The sequence below is a fragment of the Cydia pomonella genome, chromosome 22 (genome assembly GCF_033807575.1).
Source record: "Cydia pomonella isolate Wapato2018A chromosome 22, ilCydPomo1, whole genome shotgun sequence".
Taxonomy (NCBI): domain Eukaryota; kingdom Metazoa; phylum Arthropoda; class Insecta; order Lepidoptera; family Tortricidae; genus Cydia; species Cydia pomonella.
The window spans coordinates 8,856,845-8,878,308 of record NC_084724.1 but is presented as its reverse complement, the minus strand read 5'-3'; the positions used below and the strand labels follow the sequence as shown (position 1 = coordinate 8,878,308).

At 40.3% G+C, this 21,464-nt stretch overlaps 1 protein-coding gene across 1 annotated transcript in view; it reads left to right on the top strand.

Moving 5' to 3' along the window:
- The window catches only part of LOC133530445 (focal adhesion kinase 1), a 96,660-nt gene that overhangs the window by 53,002 nt on the left and 22,194 nt on the right, over positions 1 to 21,464 (top strand). The window contains exons 8-19 of the mRNA XM_061868357.1: positions 864 to 1,008; positions 1,320 to 1,456; positions 1,886 to 1,972; positions 3,081 to 3,162; positions 3,265 to 3,300; positions 7,883 to 8,005; positions 9,359 to 9,439; positions 10,110 to 10,277; positions 11,752 to 11,884; positions 12,225 to 12,357; positions 13,268 to 13,409; positions 14,250 to 14,454. Coding sequence (XP_061724341.1) covers positions 864 to 1,008; positions 1,320 to 1,456; positions 1,886 to 1,972; positions 3,081 to 3,162; positions 3,265 to 3,300; positions 7,883 to 8,005; positions 9,359 to 9,439; positions 10,110 to 10,277; positions 11,752 to 11,884; positions 12,225 to 12,357; positions 13,268 to 13,409; positions 14,250 to 14,454 — 1,472 coding nt within the window. The remainder of the gene's footprint in view (positions 1 to 863; positions 1,009 to 1,319; positions 1,457 to 1,885; positions 1,973 to 3,080; positions 3,163 to 3,264; positions 3,301 to 7,882; positions 8,006 to 9,358; positions 9,440 to 10,109; positions 10,278 to 11,751; positions 11,885 to 12,224; positions 12,358 to 13,267; positions 13,410 to 14,249; positions 14,455 to 21,464) is intronic.

Sequence of the window (21,464 nt, the reverse complement as noted above, 5' to 3'; positions counted from 1 at the left end):
ACCTTATTTAATAAGTTATAGAGTTTAATTTACTTACTTCTGCAAAGACATGCAAATATCGTTGGACAAGAAGTCTAACATCGAGTACCTGGAGAAAGAGTTCGGGTTGCACAAGTTCCTGCCCAAGTGGGTGTTAGAAGCTATCAAAACCAAGGTGCTGAAGAAGGCAGCAGCAGTTCAAAAATGTACCATATTTTATTTAGTTTAGAGTTTAATTTACTTAATTCTGCAAATATATGCATCGTTGGATGAGAAATCCAACATCGAGTACCTAGTAAAATAGTTCGGGCTGCACAAGTTCTTACCGTAATCGGTGCTGGAAGCCATCAAGCCCAAGGTGCTAAAAGAGGTAGCAGCAGTTCAAAAAGGTACCATATTTAGTTGAGATTTAGAGTTTAATATTGCAGTAAGAATAACTTTCCATGCGCTCTATAACATGTAACTCCTATTTTTGTAACAACACAAATATAAACTTAAGCTAAAAAATTTATGCAAACGGATATATATACAGGACGTATGGCCACCCTACTGATAGACAATCATCCATTTTGAACTTTATTTAATTTATGATACATTTTTGTTTGTTTTAATTGAAACTATAACATTCATGAAGTTTAAATGGGCGCAAAATCATACAACATTAAACTGTCTGATTAAATCATAATAATAAGCTTTAAACCTTTCTGAGCTCCAAGAGTTGGGGATTGTTCCTCAGTTTTAAATCCACGTCAGTATATCCTACTTTCTAGTGCATAACATCTACTTCACTCCTTTATTTCCAGGTCTGGAAATAATATTAAATGCAAGTTAAAGCCAAAATACCGACTTCAATAATGTAACGGGTTATGTAATTGTTATTCCAGGTGGCGAACCTGTCAGACACAGAATGCATGCTCAAATATCTAGAGACGATGCATACACACTATGGCTATGATCGTGAAACCTTCACTGGGGCCCTCGGCTCCGGCTGGGCTATTCCGATAGAACTCGCCATTGGACCTGATATTGGTAGGTGAAAAGGAGACAGTTATACTGCATGCTCACTTGGCTACGATGCACACACTATGGCTGGGCCATTCTAGATCTGGTTATTGGACAAGGCGATAATTTCTGAAGACAAAAAAGAATAAATCTTTCCAAATTTCACGGCTACTTTATCTTTGATAACACAATAAACAGTTATCGCCGAAAAACCCAATATTATCATGTCCGACTTCAAGTATGGTGTTAATCTTGATTTTTGAGGTAAAACTGTTCTCATTGCCTATGACCTATGTTATGTTTAAAAAAAAATACTCTTAAATATTTGTGAATTGCAGATATATCATACGTCTCTCACAAGGCGGGCGAGCCGCCGACGTACACGAAAATCGCCTCGTTCGCCGACATCGTCGCCGTGCAGACGCTGAAGTCCAACTGCCAGTCGCAGTCGCAAACCACGCAATCGCAGTCGCAGGTTGGTATACTTCAATTTATCGACTGAGTGGGGTGATGCCCCAGCCATCTAATAGATCAAAATCCAAAGGTATAGCAGCATCGTTTCAAGCGAGGGCGCCATAACCTTTAGGTTGTCTCCGGTAAGATGGCGCCACTTTTTGATATTTAACAAATTTAACACATATCAGTGAAAAGGATCAAAGTCAACTGGCGTTCTAAAAGTTCTCTATACTCTAATACTCATGGTGCCGTGTTCCTGCCGGTGAGTAAAGTTGCCATTGCCAGAGCTCAACGAGGGTGCGGGGTGGTAGGGTCGGCAACGCGCATGTAACTCCTCTGGAGTTGCTAGCGTACATAGGCTACGGAGACTGCTTACCATCAGGCGGACCGTATGCTTGTTTGCCACCGACGTAGTATAAAAAAAAACATAAATGATGTGATGTTTCAGAGCGGTTCGTCGTGCGGCAAGGCGGCGCTGCAGCTTCGGGTGAAGGGCGCCACGGAGACGCTCACTATCACGTGCAGCAGTGTCGAGGTTATACTAATTAAATTAAATTAAAATATTTGTTTTCAGGCAACTATGGGCCCATAGATAAATACATTAAAACTAGTATACACACAATGGCTGCGATGCATTTCGCAACCCCGCTGTGTCAGGAAGCCGGCCGCGGAACCGCCGAAACTTGACACCCTTGGGCCTAAACTCCTCCTTGTTGAAGGTCGCTAGACGGTCAGTCGGAACGCTCACCACAAAAGAATTGAAATCCGAATTGTGTCGAGATTCGAACTTCGCGACTCTCGATGCAATACGTATTATGCTCCGCTCCCACCTATTCCAGTGGCATTCCAGTACAGTGATCTAATCCAGCACTTACTGGATCGAATCGTTTACATTGATCCCAGTCATTTTCATCATTCAGTTAATTTATGGAGACTGTTATCGAAAAAACAACAATATGTTTTCAATATTTAACGTTTAATCCGGCACTGGATTGACGGTCTACATTATTCCGGAGAGCTGGAATCAAAAAGTAGACTGTCAATCCAGTCGCTTGGATTCGATCACTGGACTGGAATACTACTGGAATAAATGCGAACGGGGCATTAAGTACTGCTCAAACGATTCCAGTCAAAAGAAAGATATAATCGAGCGAGCGAGCGAAGCAACGCTAAGTTCTTATAGCCAACTTGGAAAGCAGCGGGTTAGGGACACATCCAAAGTTTTGACGTGACAACGTCTTATAATTCGATGGAGCCGGCTGCACGCACGAAAAAACATGACTCATGCGGCGTTACCTCGCTCTGAGGCGTTCCATTTAAGGCTTGAAGTGCAAGCGAGAGCGCGCAACGAGCGACAAAGAGGCACAATCGGCCTCCGCGTTCGGCAGCAATTGTATTTATGCGAACAAATAAATGTAACTTGATCAATTCAATTGTGATTTCCATTTACCTCCTCTATATCCATACAAAATATCTATCAAACAAATAAAATTAAAATTTTCTTTTGAAAAATGAAACCATTCCATCAGTATTTTCTTATGACGTTGTCACGTTCAACTATCGTCAGTAAACCGACTTTACAGACAACCGTTTTTATATTTATTTTCAATAACATTATTAAATCTTATTCTATTCTGTTGCAGGCTGCAGAAAGCTTAGCAGACTTAGTAGACGGGTATTGCAGACTAGTCACAGAATCACAGACCTCGCTATGGAACAGAACAAGTAACTACCTGCTTATTTACACTTTTAATATTTAAATTAACTATAAATACTGTACTATACTTACTTATTTCCATTCGTAATATTTTAAATCTTTTTTGCAAGCTACCGTATGGAAATCGCTGAATTGTCAATGTAAAAGTAAGTATGACAGGGTCTTATTCCCTTTACTGAAGAAAGAAAAACTTATAAATGTGTGAATAATAAACTTTGTCGTTCATATTGAATTGACTTGTTAGACTTGGTCGCTTTTTCTTTTGTACAGTGAGCTGCGAAATTGCATGGAGAAATTTATTTTATTTATTTATTTATTTTATTTATAATTTAAATTATGAATTAAGAGCAATTCCTAGCTGAGCAACTTTTCAAATCTCGAATTTTCGAAGCTATGTTTCTGTCGCGCTGCGGTGGGCGGGAGCGGGAGCTATCTAAGTGTGAGTGCGCACACACTGACGCGAGACGTGAGCGCTCACTCATTGCGCGCCGTTGCGTCGACATGTCGACGTCGCCCGCGAGCCGGACGGAATTCATCCTGCGCTGCCCGAAACAAGTTGTTTTTGGTCTCATATCACAGATCTCATATTTTGATCACATAATATTGTTTTTCATTTTTATATTATACTGTATCTATTAATTACCATATAGGTAAAAACTGCAAAAAAGAATGATGTCCCTGCTTCGGTCGTCGTCGTACAGTCAAGTGCAAAAATATGTATCGAAAGAATCTTCTCATAAATATGGTACTACGCTCTTATTACACTGGTATAAGATGCTATGAGACATATTTTTGAGTAAGATGTGTACACCCATATTTTTACACTTGACTGTACCTATCCGTGACAGTAAGTTGGGTGTGATCATGGTGTGTTGTGAAATTTTGTAAGTAGGTATAAATATATGGTTAAACTACAATCTATTTTACTTGTAGTACGATGGGGCTAAACTTGGGTCGCCTTATTGAAGAACGTATCGCAATGACAATCTGAGTAAAGTATGTTGGGATAATGCCGGACAATTTTGGGACCAATTGAGAGAACTCGTGAAAAAACGTTTTTTCAAGATCTCAGCACATGATAGATTCTTGAAGTACGGAGCAAATCGTTAAATAATAACCGTAGATTCGGCCTGAATTTTGGTAATCTTCAATATAGAACGGTTTCAGTTTTGTACCTGTGTAAAGATGAGACATACTTTTTTTAGGGTAACGAGTGTTTTGCCATCAAGGGAGAACATAGGATGGTGAAAAAAAGTTGCTTCTAATGGAAAGAGAATAAGATATCACAAAAAAATAGGTCCGGTTTCTACCCTTCTCGAATGTATATAAATTGCAGCCACCAATAATTACAAACTTAAAAGTTGTCATCGAAAGTTTTTAATTCGTATTTTTGAATCCGATCTTAACCCTGATACAAAAATTGGTAAAATTGTGGCTCTCAAACTTTGATACCTATGTCAGAAGGAAATTGTGGCTCTCAAACTTTGATACCTAATATAAGGCAATTTGATATGTAAGCAATGTGCTAAGAAACCTCTTATTGTAAGGTTTACCCGAAGTAATAAAATAAGAAAAACGACTAAAATAATAGATAGGTTTCGAAGTTTTGACAATTTAAGATCTCGTGAACTGTACAGGTTTAGTGAAAGTGTAAATGTATTGTTTATTGAAAGGAATGTACTGGAAGATATTACGTGCTTAAGTAGGAGGGACAAAAATTGAAATAAAAAAATAATCGTGCTCAGTCATTTTTAATGAAGGTGGCCAAAAAAATAAGAATCAAACTTAGAAATCAAAAAGACTAAGTAGTTCTTTAAAAAGGTCAAAGTCACTGAGAGCCCATCTTGAAGTATGGAAAATAAGTAAAATTGCGATTTTATTGGTATAATTTTGAAATTATATATATAGTTGATATACAATCTTTTTTTTAATAAAATGTAAGGATCGTATGTAAAGAGTAAAGTAAATATATAGGAAAAGGGAGCCCTCTTGAAGCATTTTAAGGAAACTAATTTCGAAGCCCTATCTCTATTTTGTATCCGAAACTAGCTATGTATGTATGCGTGCACATCTACATATGCATCTGTATGTGTAGGTACTTTATTGCAAAAAATTGCTCATTTGCTATCTATTTTACTCGATTTTGTTATAAAATTCAACATGTATCATCATCTCTATACAATATAAATACTCTTTATTGCACACCTCAATAAAAGAAAACAATACAAAAGAAAACAGAAACATAAGCACAGGTAAACAACATGCGGTCTTATCGCTAAAAAGCGATCTCTTCCAGGCTACCTTTGAGTTGCGGAAATTAAAAAAATGACATTGTCCGTAAGTAGGTGTACATACACATACAATATACATACATACAAAATAGACTCCCAAAATCTCTTCCTTTTGATTTACCGTCGCGTTGGTAGTGGTACTGGATAAAAATAATGGTACGAAAGTGTGATCAAGAAAACAATAAATGTGATAATTAAGTAGGTCAGTAGGTAAATTGAAGAAAATTTAAAGTTTGACAATCACTGCTGTTTTTTAAATAGGTAAAGATCGGGTTGTTTCTCTCTTTACCTTTACCTTACCTTATCTTTACCTGGAAGGGTCAAGATCGGATATCGGTCTGCAGCAGTCCTAGGTCTGTTTTGATTGGATAGTTATATAAAAAATATCGAAAAAGAAATTATACATTAAAACAAAAACAGTTTCGTCACAATACGCAAAATAAATTACAGGGCGAAGATCGGATAGAAGAAAAAAAATGCGAAAATATCTTGCTCCCTGTGATTGCGCATAGCACAAGCCCGACGCCCTGAGCGACGCGGGGACACTGGCAGTCGAGGCGTAATGAAATGGCATCTTACACAATGTTGCCAACATTAAAAAAATAAAGCCAAATTAGGGAGACATGAATGTCCTACGTTCTTCACCCGCATCCGGTATTTACCCAACCTACCTACCTTAATCGTTGAACCGCCGCATTTCAAAATGGCCCTTATTTTGATATCGGCTAGCCGTATTGTAATACGGTGGATTATACAATACGACTGCGATACTTATATTATATATAAATCCCCTCGTTAATGTAATTTCATTTTTGCTATCTAGTGGCAAACATCAAAGTAGTTATCTTTTACTTGTGACGCACAAGTGTGAGCAATGTAAAATAATACTATAAGTATTTCTAAAAAAAATTGCCTTGTTTATTGTGATCATACGTAGTAAAAGAAATTGTGATTAATTGATTATTAAATTCGCAAAATGCTGTCGTTTTATTTAAAATAATGAAATAATTAGACCAGTTCCGAAAGTACCGGGAAATCCCTGTTCCTATTTCCACCAGTACCGAAAATCCCGGTTCTTTAAAACAGTACCGGTTCTGCAATCCCTAATAAGGATGTTATGCCCATCACTAATCCTTCTGTGTACGTATATTTATAAACTGTCTCCGCCTCCAATTCGTGCGATAAGGACAACTGCAGCTCGGACTAAAATTCACTCGCAAAAAACTCAAAAATCGAGGTTTCGCTCTCGACTGTTTCCTCCTCCAAAACGCAACCAATCATTATGAAATTTTGGAAATTGCAAGAGGAAGAAATAATCTATGCCGCTATGTTTTGATTTTTTGGATATTTATTGTCATATTTGTATACTGTGCCTTTTTTTACAGCCAATTCAATTGAGCCGTTTTTGCGATTTTTGAGGCGCTGTAAGTTTCTTCAAAATAAAATAATCCAAAAAAGCAAAACATAGCGGCACAGATATTGATGATATTGATCTTATTTCAAAAAATCATTGCTCTAGGTTCAAAATCCAGGGAGGAAATAGTCGAGAGCGTTTGTATGGAAAAATCACCACTAGGAATTCCTCTTAATTCATCGATAAAGGCATTGCATTAACGGCTGATGCTACACGATATTTCAGTTTGTAAACAACAATAACATCGCATATGACGACCGGTTTGGCCTAGTGGGTAGTGACCCTGCCTATGAAGCCGATGGTCCCGGGTTCGAATCCTGGTAAGGGCATTTATTCGTGTGATGCGCATGGATATTTGTTCCTGAGTCATGGGTGTTTTCTATGTATTTAAGTAATTATAAATATTTATATATTATATATTTCGTTGTCTAAGTGTCCTCAACACAAGCCTTATCGAGCTTACTGTGGGACTTAGTCAATTTGTGTAATAATGTCCTATAATAATTTTTTTCATCTCACTTGCTCGTAAAAGGTCTGTTTTCATGCAGGTCTACTGAAGGACAAAGGCCTATTTTGTTCCCGCGGGAGTGTTTGGATTGTGAAAAAATAAAAATTATGTCACTTATTCATACAAACCAAGTAATATAACTGAGTTTTACTTTAAAAATACTGACGTTTATAATTTAATATTTTTTTTCATGCTTAAAATTATTTGATTTGATTAATTTAACAGACGTTTTAAAATAATTTTACATAATTTTCAATCGTGGCTGAATGCCGAGTAAGTCTGGGCCTTCGATGCCTAGCCTGTCAAGAAATTACAAAATGGCAGACGAATGTTTGATATGTCACCGTGTTTAAGAATGATTTCGCTTAAAATTTAGTTTTTTCTTCGCAAGTGTGATGAAAAACATTGTATAACTCTAAGGGTAAGAATATTGCAAACTCGGGTCTTTAATTACCACTCTCGTATCCAAAATTTGGCTTACCCCCCTCGTTGCATAATGTACTATTTATTTCCAGCGGAGATGAGCTCCAGCTCGTCCGAGGGCAAGCCCAGCTCGTGGGAGGGCAACTCGGCCACGCTGCTGTCCGAGGACTACGCCGAGATCGTCGACGACGACGCCGACTACTCCACGCCGGCCGGTTTGTCATTTATTATAACCATTGCGATGTGCCGTCTTTAATATTACTATCACCATAGTCACCACGAACGTCACATACACATTACACACGGTTTTAACCCTTCGCCTAATTTTTCGAGGTTAACAGTCTCCCCGCACCTGTCGACGCGGAATCGGCGATAACCGATAAAAAGCTTATGTCTACTTAATAAGTGCGAAAAACACGTCACGCCATCGAGCCGAGCGACGTATTTCGTTGTTCGTTCGTCATTTACGTCACAGTCACATCAATAGGAAATATTACGCAAACCTGCGTAGGGGCGCCACTAGCACGCACAGTAAACAAATCGCAAAATATCTATGGAAACTTGTCAAGAAACTGTTTACGGCATATTGTATATTATATAAATTATAATATGATATGGTTTGATATTTATTGGTAAATATTTACATTTACAAGTCATTTTATGTGCAATTATCTTGTCATAGATTTTTACTTTGCATGTCTATTACATTATTTGATTATTATATTAATAACTTTAGACTCATATAGCATTACAATATATTACTTTAGTAGGTAAGTTACTCTATGGTTTACGGTTTTTGCTAGTGCTGCACTCTGGCGGCAGAACATTGCAATAATACTTTCTATACACGGTGTTTTCCAACCTTTACCCAAATTCCGAGGTGAGTAACATTGCCATCGTCATTATCATAATAATCGTTATGTGTCATACAAAAAAACATTAGGTCATCATTGTCGCCGCCTTATCACCTAGGGTTTTTGCTCAAGATTTCACGAACCCGAGAAATCTTGAAAAAACAGCGGAAACCAAGAATTCTGAGTTCAAAATTTGAAGAACACTGTAAAATATAGTATTTTTCGGTGGGTAGGGCGATAGGTCTCATCCCCATATAATTTCATCATCAGCCCTTTATCGCTCACTACTGAGCATAGGCCTCTCTTCTAGTACGCCACTTATCCCGGTCCTGAGCTAATCTCATCCAGAAGTGACCCGTAATCCCATAATTTACAACCTAAAAACACCAAATCTTGCTAAATTATATTGAAGTGACACATGTCAGCGTATCATCGAGTTTGAAAAATACTATAGGTAGGCGAGCCGTACTGTATTTTGTCGCTTAACAAGCACCACCGGCCTTGACTAACCCTTGAAGAAAGGTAGCAGCCATATGACATTAAACCCTTAATTTTTGGTTATGTCTATGTATGTTTATGTATCTATCTTTTGAATAAATGTTATCATTGTTATAAGAATCTACATTTTCAGAGTAGGTAGGTCTGTAATTCGTAAGCCTAACAACAAAGGGTATAAAGTTTTTGATTTAATGTAAAACTGTTATCTATTTCTAGTTCGGGACTACGAATTGGTTCGTAACCAGATCGAGCTCACCGGCATCATCGGAGAAGGACAGTTCGGCGACGTACACAAAGGTAATGTTATTTAGAATGTCACTTTGAACTCTGTGACCGTCAAGAACTTCAACTGACGCGCGCGGCTGCAGCCCAGTATCAACCTTCCTGCATTGCGACAAGGTGACGCGCCGCACGCAAAAGTCGTGGCGTTAAAAAGGGCTCTGACTTATATCACCTAGAATCGATCTAAACATAGTTTTAGGGTGTAACAAATTGACATTAGCTTCACCAATGTTCTTAACTTTTGGATACTAAGGATACAAGAAATAAAAATTGTGATGTAAACCCCTTATCCATGAAATTTTACAAGCCTCAATTCAAGTTTTATCCTTACAAATACATAGGTCAAAATGACAGATTTAGACAAACGAATTTATGAATAACGCCCAAAATAAGGCTAAACTTAGTTAACACAATCTCCAAATATAGAGATTATAACTGAGTGCTGACTGTACCTCAACAAAAAATTGAAATAAACAGATTAAATTTTTGAAATTTTTTTTTTTTTTTTGAAATAATTATTGTGTATAAGGTTGGTATTCCACCTGTCCAATTTCTTGGTCCAATGTGCATTGCGTGTCACTGTCTCACTAAGCAAAATGTGAGACGCGAATACACATTGGACCAAGAAATACAGGTGGCATACCTCCCAAACCCACTAGTATTCAATATCATTACATGTTGCCAGGAACTTGCCGAGTGGCCTCAGCCAACCACCCGTCCCTCCGTCGGCAACTCACCATACAAAAGCAGCAGGGGAAAGGCTCAGGCGGAGAATACATACTACCTGTCGCTGTAAAGACCTGCAAATTGGATGCAGATCTAGACACCGCCGAGAAGTTTTTAGAAGAAGCTTGTAAGTTTACTTCTTTATTAGGCTCACCATACTAAAGCAGCAGGGGGAAGGCGCTGGTGGAGAGTACATACTACCCATCGCCGTGAAGACCTGCAAGCTGGACGCGGAACTGGACACGGCCGAGAAGTTTCTCGAAGGAACTTGCGAGTGTACTTCTTTACCAAGCGTTAACGCATCACAATCTTGTGCTTTTTAATTCAGCTGTTTAAATATGGAATATTACGCGAAACTCTGCGTAGGGGGCGCCACTACCACAATCCATTACAATCTGAGGGTCTACCGTAAAACAAGAAAATCGAAATTTCGTTATCTAACCTCTCTATCTCTTGCATATTCGAGCGATGAAGAGGAAGATAACTAAACTTTGATTTTCGCATTTCCCGGCAGGCCCTTTGTAAACAAACCGCCTTGATGCATCAATGTCATATTTTATTATTTGTAAAAACATGTCAAAAAACAGTTTAAGGCAAAGTATGTATAAGTTACTTTTCCTACTCCTCTACTGTTATCCGTCATTTATGCATTCATTAACACGAATATAAGAACATACATAAAAGGTTTCAAGAAAAGTCTATATTGTCTATTCCTCATAACAGCTCTTGTGCTTTTAATCGCTATAACGTTACTGCGATTAATGGCTACCAACCTAAGAAGAAATTTTCTCAATTTTGGCCACCGTAGCCTACGGAGACTAACAAGCAACGCTAAGCGGTCTTCGTAGTCTATGGGTGTTGCTATATTACGGGTGTCACATGCGTGTTTCTGACTTATGAAGTAATTATTTTTACTATGCAACCAAATGAATATTTTGTAAATTGGCAGCAATGCACTTAGTTTAAAACTGTATTCGTTTTGGTTTTGTTAGGTTGATAGCCATTAATCGCAGTAACGTTATAGCTTATAAAAGCACAAGAGCTTTTATGAGGAATAGACAATATAGACTTTTCTTGAAATCTTTTATGTATGTTCTTATATTCGTGTTAATGAATGCATAAATGACAGATAACAGTAGAGGAGTAGGAAAAATACTATTATGGTTTATGAAAGGTGCTAGTGCTGCACTCTGGCGGCATAACATTGCAGTAATACTCCCTATTCTCAAAAATAACGCCAATAATCTTTAACTTTCCCGGCGTATTTTACCATTATGAAAGTCTGCAGAAATATATCGGTTTATGGAAGAAACAGACGATTCCGGTATTTGATGGTTTTCATTATCGAAAACATTTTAGATAGATAAATAATTTATTTATTGGTTTGCTAATACACAAATTATAAAACTTATCACCAAAATAACCGCATACAATAGAGGTAGATAATAAATAAATATTTACACAGGTCAATCTAGTCCCAAACTTATCAAAGCTTACAGCTATGAGTATTGGACGATGATTTCCAGCTTCGTAAGCCGGGTTTACTCGTATTAGGTGAGGTGTTATCGAGTACGAGTATTAAGGTTTAGTGTTGTCGACAGACATAATGCAGCAGTTCTCGCACCCGCACATCATCGGGCTGGTGGGCGTGTGCAGCGCGCCGCCGATATGGATCGTCATGGAGCTGGCCACGCTGGGCGAGCTCCGGGCCTACTTGCAACAGAACGCGAGGAGGTGCGTGTCATATCCTTATATATATATATATATATATATATACACACATATACTACGTTGGTGGCAAACAAGGATACGGCCCGCCAGATGGTAAGCAAACTCCGTAGCCTATGTACGCCTGCAACTCCGGAGGAGCTGCCGACCCTAACACTCCGCACTCGCGTTGTGCTCTTGCAACCGTACTCACCGGCAGGAACATAACACTATGAGTAAGGTTTATGTCTAAGTTGAAATTCAGCCGAGCTTGCCGGGGACTCTTAAATAAGAGGCGTCTGCGTAAACATGAAAAGATATGTCTTTCTCTGGCGTAAAGACGACCTAATATTGTCCTCCTTTTCAGGTTGGAGACATGTACACTGGTGCTGTACATATACCAGCTGTCAACTGCGCTCAGCTATTTGGAGAGCAAGAAATTTGTACATCGGGACATCGCCGCGAGGAATGTGCTCGTTTCAACGCCCACCTGTGTCAAGGTAACTTGAACCTAATGGCTTTATCATAAGTACACACAGGTCCACTCGTGCATGGAATACTGCTGCCACCTATGGGACGGTTCCGACAAATGTCAGCGGGCAGCCCTGGTGTCGATAGAGCGCCGGGCTCATAGACTCTATGGCAATGACTCATCTGTCAAATCAACGTTACAGAGCCTTGAGCATTGCCGTCGAGTGCTATCGGTATTCTATCGGATACGTTCCGGGGAGTGCGCACGGGAGCTGCAACCTGATCCCACCTTCCCTTTTCCATCATCGGACATCCAGGCGTGGGGAGCGAATGCACCCGTTCGTTGTAAACGTTCCATTTGTTCGCACGAAACGGTTTGCCTCCTCTTTCTTGGTACGGACGGCTAAAGAATGGAATGCGCTCCCGCCATCTGTATTCCCTGACAAATATGACTTCAGTCTCTTTAAAGCAAGAGTGGTACTAATGTTAGGTTACTACTGAACAGGTGAGCTCCATCTTAGGCCCTGTCTTCACTTTCTATCAGGTGTGACTAGGGCCAATCGCCGATAGGTTGATAATAAAAAAAAATATATATATAAAATAGAAATCTGCGGGATAGTAGCACCATATGTACTGTAAAAAAAATAACCAATCACGTGCCGCCGCGTTAAAAGACTAAACGGGTGACAATAGTCGCGCGTTTATGTATTTTGTACTATATTTTTATCTATTGAGATACTTACCAATTTTCATTAAATATTTAGGTTTTATAGTAAAAAAAAGTATTATTTTAGATGACTCGTAGAAAAAATGTATACAATATTGATATAATCAAGGCAATTAAGCTTTTCTATTACATCACGATTGTATAATTTTCAGATTACTCAAAATAGTATTATTTTGAGAAATCTGCAATAAGTGATAATTTTTATTTCCCAGTTGGCCGATTTCGGTCTGTCAAAGATGGTGGAAGACAAATCCTACTACAAAGCTTCGCGCGGCAAACTGCCTATCAAATGGATGGCACCAGAGTCGATTAACTTCCGGCGGTTCACCTCCGCCTCTGATGTCTGGATGTTCGGTAAGTCTCCTGTCGGCTGTACACAATCGTCGAGATAATTTAAGAACGAGTGTGTACATAACATATCTAATTCTCGACTCGCTCTTATTCATCTCGCCTCGCTCTTCTGGAAGACTTAACGAGAGGATGTGTACAGACACTATGGCATCATCATATTCATCATTATCAATCATGTTTGGGTCGGTTGGTTGGTTGCGACTACAGTGTGTCACCGTTTAAACATTTGTTAAATTTTGATGTTTCATAGTTCTGTATTGAGGCGAGTGGTGTTGATCAGTACGTCATTTGTGGTAGTGCACTCTGTAGAACCGGTTGCATCGAATACAGTTGACGGACTGACTAACTTCACACAGCAGTGAATTTTGCGAACTCTAACGGCGACAAAAGGTTTAGTGCAACCGACCTTTAGGTTATTCATTTATTTCTACAATTACAAGATTCATATTTTAATAGGAGATTGTTAACCAAGGGTGGAAAGTGAACCATATCACCTGAGATATTTTGGCGCTCGAACGAAGGCTCACTTCGTTCGAGCGCCAATAGTTCGAGGGTGTGATGGATACTTTTAACCGAGTTAAACACTCCACTTTTCATTTCGACTATGTCATCGTCTTCAGTCATTGTCATCAGGTCAGGATCTGATGTATGACATCTCGGAATAATCAAGGGAACTCTTCAAATACGTTTTTTTAACGACTTCAAAAAGCACCATCTAATGAAGTGGAACTGCTGATGAAGATCACAAAATGATTTCAATGTTTTAAAGTCCGCTTTTTAAATTTTGCTAACGATTGTGACTATCCTACAAACCATCTATAAACGTGTAGTGTACCGTTCCAGGCGTGTGCATGTGGGAGATCCTCATGCTGGGCGTGAAGCCGTTCAGCGGCGTGAAGAACAACGACGTGATCGGCAAGCTGGAGAACGGGGAGCGCCTGGCGCTGCCGCCGCGCTGCCCGCCGCGCCTGTACTCCGTCATGTCGCGCTGCTGGGCCTACGAGCCCTCGCAGCGGCCCCTCCAGCACCAGCTCAAGGAGACGCTCTTGTAAGTACCCGGTTATCTGATCGGCAAGCTGGAGGACGGGGAGCGCCTGGCGCTGCCGCCGCGCTGCCCGCCGCGCCTGTACTCCGTCATGTCGCGCTGCTGGGCCTACGAGCCCTCGCAGCGGCCCCTCCAGCACCAGCTCAAGGAGACGCTCTTGTAAGTACCCGGTTATCTGATCGGCAAGCTGGAGGACGGGGAGCGCCTGGCGCTGCCGCCGCGCTGCCCGCCGCGCCTGTACTCCGTCATGTCGCGCTGCTGGGCCTACGAGCCCTCGCAGCGGCCCCTCCAGCACCAGCTCAAGGAGACGCTCTTGTAAGTACCCGGTTATCTGATCGGCAAGCTGGAGGACGGGGAGCGCCTGGCGCTGCCGCCGCGCTGCCCGCCGCGCCTGTACTCCGTCATGTCGCGCTGCTGGGCCTACGAGCCCTCGCAGCGGCCCCTCCAGCACCAGCTCAAGGAGACGCTCTTGTAAGTACCCGGTTATCTGATCGGCAAGCTGGAGGACGGGGAGCGCCTGGCGCTGCCGCCGCGCTGCCCGCCGCGCCTGTACTCCGTCATGTCGCGCTGCTGGGCCTACGAGCCCTCGCAGCGGCCCCTCCAGCACCAGCTCAAGGAGACGCTCTTGTAAGTACCCGGTTATCTGATCGGCAAGCTGGAGGACGGGGAGCGCCTGGCGCTGCCGCCGCGCTGCCCGCCGCGCCTGTACTCCGTCATGTCGCGCTGCTGGGCCTACGAGCCCTCGCAGCGGCCCCTCCAGCACCAGCTCAAGGAGACGCTCTTGTAAGTACCCGGTTATCTGATCGGCAAGCTGGAGGACGGGGAGCGCCTGGCGCTGCCGCCGCGCTGCCCGCCGCGCCTGTACTCCGTCATGTCGCGCTGCTGGGCCTACGAGCCCTCGCAGCGGCCCCTCCAGCACCAGCTCAAGGAGACGCTCTTGTAAGTACCCGGTTATCTGATCGGCAAGCTGGAGGACGGGGAGCGCCTGGCGCTGCCGCCGCGCTGCCCGCCGCGCCTGTACTCCGTCATGTCGCGCTGCTGGGCCTACGAGCCCTCGCAGCGGCCCCTCCAGCACCAGCTCAAGGAGACGCTCTTGTAAGTACCCGGTTATCTGATCGGCAAGCTGGAGGACGGGGAGCGCCTGGCGCTGCCGCCGCGCTGCCCGCCGCGCCTGTACTCCGTCATGTCGCGCTGCTGGGCCTACGTGAAGTGAAGTCCTTTGCTTATCGCATCAAGAAACCGAGGTTACGAAATGCATTCTTGTAGACACCAATAACGTGATCACGAATTGACAAATCGGCAGCTTAATTAAACACATATCAGTGAAAGGATAAGGATCAAAGTCAAATGGCGTCCTAAAAGTTTTAATCATATGTCTAAATATGACAGTAAATTTACCGTGGCTACAAAATTTTCTTTGACAATCCACCTCTATTTCAAATTCTCTTTGATACAGACAGAGATGTGACTTATTTGAAATACTTGTATTTAAAATGCAAATACAAAATGCAAAATACCTATTTTGTATTTAAATACCTTTTAAAGAAAACTATTTTGTATTTTATTTCAAATAGTTTTTGGGACCTATTTTCTATTTTCAAAATACAAAATACTTTTTATTAGTTAAAGTAGGAGTTACAATCTCTTCTGACGTTACAATCCTTGCAACTCTCTCATTCTTTTATGGCGACCGGTCTGGCCTAGTGGGTAGTGACTCTGCCTATGAAGCCGATGGTCCCGGGTTCAAATCCTGGTAAGGGCATTTAATTGTGCGATGAACACAGATATTTGTTCCTGAGTCATGGGTGTTTTCCGTTTTATTTTTTTGTTTATTTATTCACTATGAATTTTTTGAAACAGGGTTTTACTCAATAAGCCACTATTGAAAACCTCTAGGGTTTATGTAATAGTTGGCGAGATCGCGCGGACTGATCCGCGTTTGCTTAATACTATTATTACATACCTACTTAGTTATGTTTTCCTGTCGAAGCTGTTTTTGTATCTATCGTTTAAATATCGACCTTATGTATATGTATTTAAGTATTTATAAATATTTATATATATCATTGTCTAGTACCCACAACACAAGCCTTAATGAGCTTATTACTGTGGGACTTAGTCAATTTATTTATTTATTATTTTAACATGGAACTGGTGAATCTGGTTAGTAACGCCGCAAATGACCAAAAATGACAAGCGTAGCGAGAGATTAAAAATGTGGAATCTTAAGCGTTGCAAGGGTTTCAAGGCACGAGAGATAAACAAACTTTTCTGCCCTGGAGAAACACAAACGAGACGTTTTCACCAACCAACGAGAGGTATATACTAGCTGTAAAACATTACAAATCTAAATTAATGCTTTTAATAATTGTCCGTTAAAAACCATCACTTAAAAGTCCATTCAACCGGTAAACATACACACTATTTTTAAAGAATAAAGAAAGCCTTTCCAACTTGTAAATTCAGAGCAATACTAACTTTTTAATTCAGACTAGGTATTCACTATTTAAGAGCCTTTTATCGCAAAGTATTTGTATTTTAAAAAAGCATTTTGAAAATACCTATTTCGTATTTAGTATTTTAAATACAAATTTAAAATTTTAAATTAATTTAATTTAATTAATTTTAAATTTTAGTTGGTGGCTGAGCCCAATATCATAGGCGTAACTAAATCCCACAGACTTCGCTGGCTCGGTCACCTACTCAGAATGGGGAAGGATCGCGTAGTCAAGGAAGCGTACTTGGGGCGACCAATCGGCCGTCGTCCGATCGGGCGCCCCAGGTACCGCTGGTGTGATGTAGTGGAGGCGGACCTGCGTCGGCTGAATGCCAATTCATGGCAGGAAACCGCGCTGGATCGGGACAGGTGGCGTTCTCTCGTTTCGGAGGCCAAGATTCTTTTTGGATCGCTGAGCCAAAGCAGTTAGTTAGTTAAATACAAATTTGAAAACGATTTTGTATTTTGCATTTGAAATAGTATATAAAGGAAGTATTTGTATTTTGTATTTAAATACTTTTTATAAACTATTTTTCACATCTCTGGATACAGACTAACACTAAAAAATAATAACCATTTAGACGACAAAAAAGTTTTTTGCTGCTTCGCAATTTAGTGGATAAGATTCGGAATATTTCATACACATACTCATACTCCAAAACGCGTCAATGCTTCGTGGCTCGTGCTAGCTCATTGCTAGTCTTTACTTCCAAGTTTTAATAGTGGATTGGTTTGTATTATTTCGAACTAATAAGTGGTACCCGTAGAAAATATTTGGTTTTTTTTTTGGTTTGTTATGCATGTAAAAATAAAAGATATTTTACACACTTTTGCGATTAAAATACTCTTTGGTGTGAATATTTATAAAATGTTGGTATTGAAAATGGCCACTGAGAATAGGTATTATATACCGGCGCCTTTTTCCTTGGCCATGTATTCATTTATTATTACATATTTGTGCCACGCACACATAGGTAACGTAAAGGTTAGTACGTCCAAAAATCCGTTTGGGACGTTTGTGTCAACGTTTTTTGACATTTACTCGCGAGTTGGCTCTCTTTTACTATACATAATAATAATAATAAATATTATAGGACATTATTACACAAATTGACTAGTCCCACAGTAAGCTCAATAAGGCTTGTGTTGAGGGTACTTAGACAACGATATATATAATATATAAATATTTATAAATATTTAAATACATAGAAAACACCCATGACTCAGGAACAAATATCCATGCTCATCACACGAACAAATGCCCTTATCAGGATTTGAACCCGGGACCATCAACTTCGTAGGCAGGGTCACTACCCACTAGGCCAAACCGGGCGGCCAACCTTTCGTAGCTGGAATTATGCCTTTCGCCCGTGTTAAACACTCTACTTAACATTTCGAATGAGAGGAAAGTAAATGGGCATTTTAAAAAAAACATTATTAAGTATAAAGTTTTTCTTGGTGGTACTTTCAATTAACAATTTAGGTAAAAGTATCGTGATTTATGGAATGGGGAGTTAAACATCAGAATGTAAATTGTTCCATTCATTTCATATCAAATTTCAATTACTTGTCGTAATATAAAATAAAAAAAACATACTGGGAAAATAAAATTCTCTAGTGCAGAAACGTATCATTTTGTTCACTCTTGAGAACTACAACGACCCACTTTTAGAGCATGAGTAGAGAAAAATATTTTTCGTTTTTATATTTTCCAAGCTTAACACGAAGACTACAGCACACAGAGCCACTAGTTAGTTTAATTGTTCCATGTATTGGGATATGCTGTGATGGTGTGTAGTACTTTGTGATACAAGCGTGCCACGTTGTCATTACACACGATATTGTGCGCGCGAGTTGTAAGCGAGCACGCAATAAGAAAGTCGATGTGTGTATTTGTAAAATAGGTCTAATAGTAATTGTATTGTACAGAAGCGGAAACGGCGACTTTGAAATTTACTTAGATAAGCTAGAATTATTATTAGATAGATTAATAAACGAGAATAAAAGTTTCATTCTAGTCGGCGACCAAAACGTCGATTTCATGTCAGAGAACGTATCGAGGCGGCGGGTAAACGAAATCTTACAAATGTATGGGTGTAAAAACTGTGTCGAGTTTCCAACCCGTGTGTCCGCGCACAGCTCAACCTGTATCGACTGCGGGCTGGTGCCGCGCGAGTACCTGGGCATTGAAGCCAGGCCGCTAGATACCCCCATCAGCGACCATAACGCACAGGTATTCACCCTCCCTACTCCACCCCGACAAACACTCGAACCAAACAGTTTCATCCAAAAAAGACTATTTACTGACGAATCATTAATTACTTTTTATATTGACATTGAGAATTATAATTGGAATTTTGTATTCGATGACGTAATTTCTATTAATGATAAATTTGACAAATTATTTAATATTTTAATGTACTACATTGACATTCACTTTCCGATGAAAAATATTTTAGTTAAAAAAACCAAACATGCACCATGGATTACGGAAAGTCTTTCTAAATTGATTACTAATTACAATGACTTGACAGTAATAAAACGACAGTACCCAAATATGGAAAATCTCGCGGAGTGCATCAGCTACCAAGCAGATCGCATTAGGTCGGAAACTTTGACCGCCCGCCGAGAATACTTTGGAAACCGTATAGCAAATAGTAAAAACCCGTCGAAGGAGATGTGGCGTATAGTGAACGAGGAGTCGTCTGCAAAACCGTCACGACATACTATATCACTCAGAGATGAAAAAGGACACGACTTGCCATCCAGCCAAGTACCGGAAGTATTAAATCGTCACTTTCTAACGGTAACATCAAAATATAAATTAAATATAAACAAGCCAGACTCTGTGAAGCACGTTAGGCATCATCTAATAAATAAAAACGTACCAACTTTCATTCTGCCTAAAATCACACTCACAGACCTAAACCGCAGTCTGAGGTCCATGGTAAAAACACGCCGGACGCTAGATATTTACGATATTTCCCTTAACATACTCGAGTGCATCTGGCCAGTCGTCGCAGGGCTACTAGTAGAACTCATTAACACCGTGTTCTCGTGCGGTGAGTACCCGGACGTACTGAAAAGCACTCGAGTATGTCCTGTTTATAAGGGAAAAGGTGAAAAAACTGCTGTGGACAATTACAGACCTATCACTATAGTCCCCAACATCTCTAAATTAGTTGAATCAATTATATCAAATAGTTTAATGCATCACTTAGAGACAAATGACCTACTGACGGACAAACAATTTGCATATAGAAAAAATAGGTCCACCACAACAGCTGCATACGAAGTATATGATTGCGTAGCAACGGCGTTAGACGATAAGTACAAACCGGCAGGGGTATTCTGCGACTTGTCCAAAGCCTTCGACGTTATAAATCATGACCTACTGTTAGAAAAGATAGGATACTATGGAATCGCTGATAACACCCACAAATTATTTAAGACGTTCCTTAAAAATAGACGGCAGACAGTCGAGGTCAAAATCAAGGGCAAAAATGTTAAATCCGATGCAGGTACACTGGAACAGGGCATACCTCAAGGCTCCGCGCTCGGAAATACCCTGTTCTTAATATTTATTAACGATCTGCCTTCCTCTGTTGCTGAAGGCTCGATGGTATTGTTTGCTGATGACACCACCGTGGTAGTGAAGGCGCATACGTACTCGCAGCTCGAGGAAAAATTAGCGAATACGTGCAGCCAACTTCGTGAGTGGTTCTCGGCAAACGGCCTCATCCTCAACGTCACAAAATCCCATATAATGTTTTTTTCAGCCAGTCCTTTGGTGAATATTCCACAAATACATACTCAAATTCCAAGCTGTGATTCGTGCAAATTCCTTGGATTTACCGTTGACGCAAAACTAAAATGGAAAGAACACATTAACAACTTATGCGAAAGGCTTAGTAGTGCTATATTCGCGATGCGAAAACTAAAGCCAATTATTTCAAAACATACGCTGCTCCAAATTTACTACTCCTATTTTCAATCGCTCATGTTGTACGGTATTATTTTATACGGAAATTGCACAGAATCAGATAGGGTGTTTAAATTACAAAAAAAAAGCCTTACGTATATTAGCAGGTGTACATCCCAGACACCCGTGTCGACAGCTCTTTAAGAAATATAACATAATGACGCACTACTCTCTTTATGTTTATGAAATTATTATGTTCACACGCCGCAATATCCATTTATTCAAACGTGTAAACATGCCTGGCAGAATAACCCGCCAGACCGGCCGATTACAGTCCGTGCCGCGGCGCCTCGCGCTGCTCGACAAAAACCCACGCGTAATAGGCCCGGCGTTTTATGAACGTCTACCCGCCACTCTCAAAAATGAATCATCGGACGAATTATTTGGTCGCCGATTGAAGGAACTTTTATTGACCAAAACGCTGTATTCTGTCAAAGAATATAAAGAATAAAATGCCAATTATTTGATTTTTAATATTATTTATATTTATAAATTATTAATTAGTAAATTTTGACATTGCTCTATTCTTTTTTG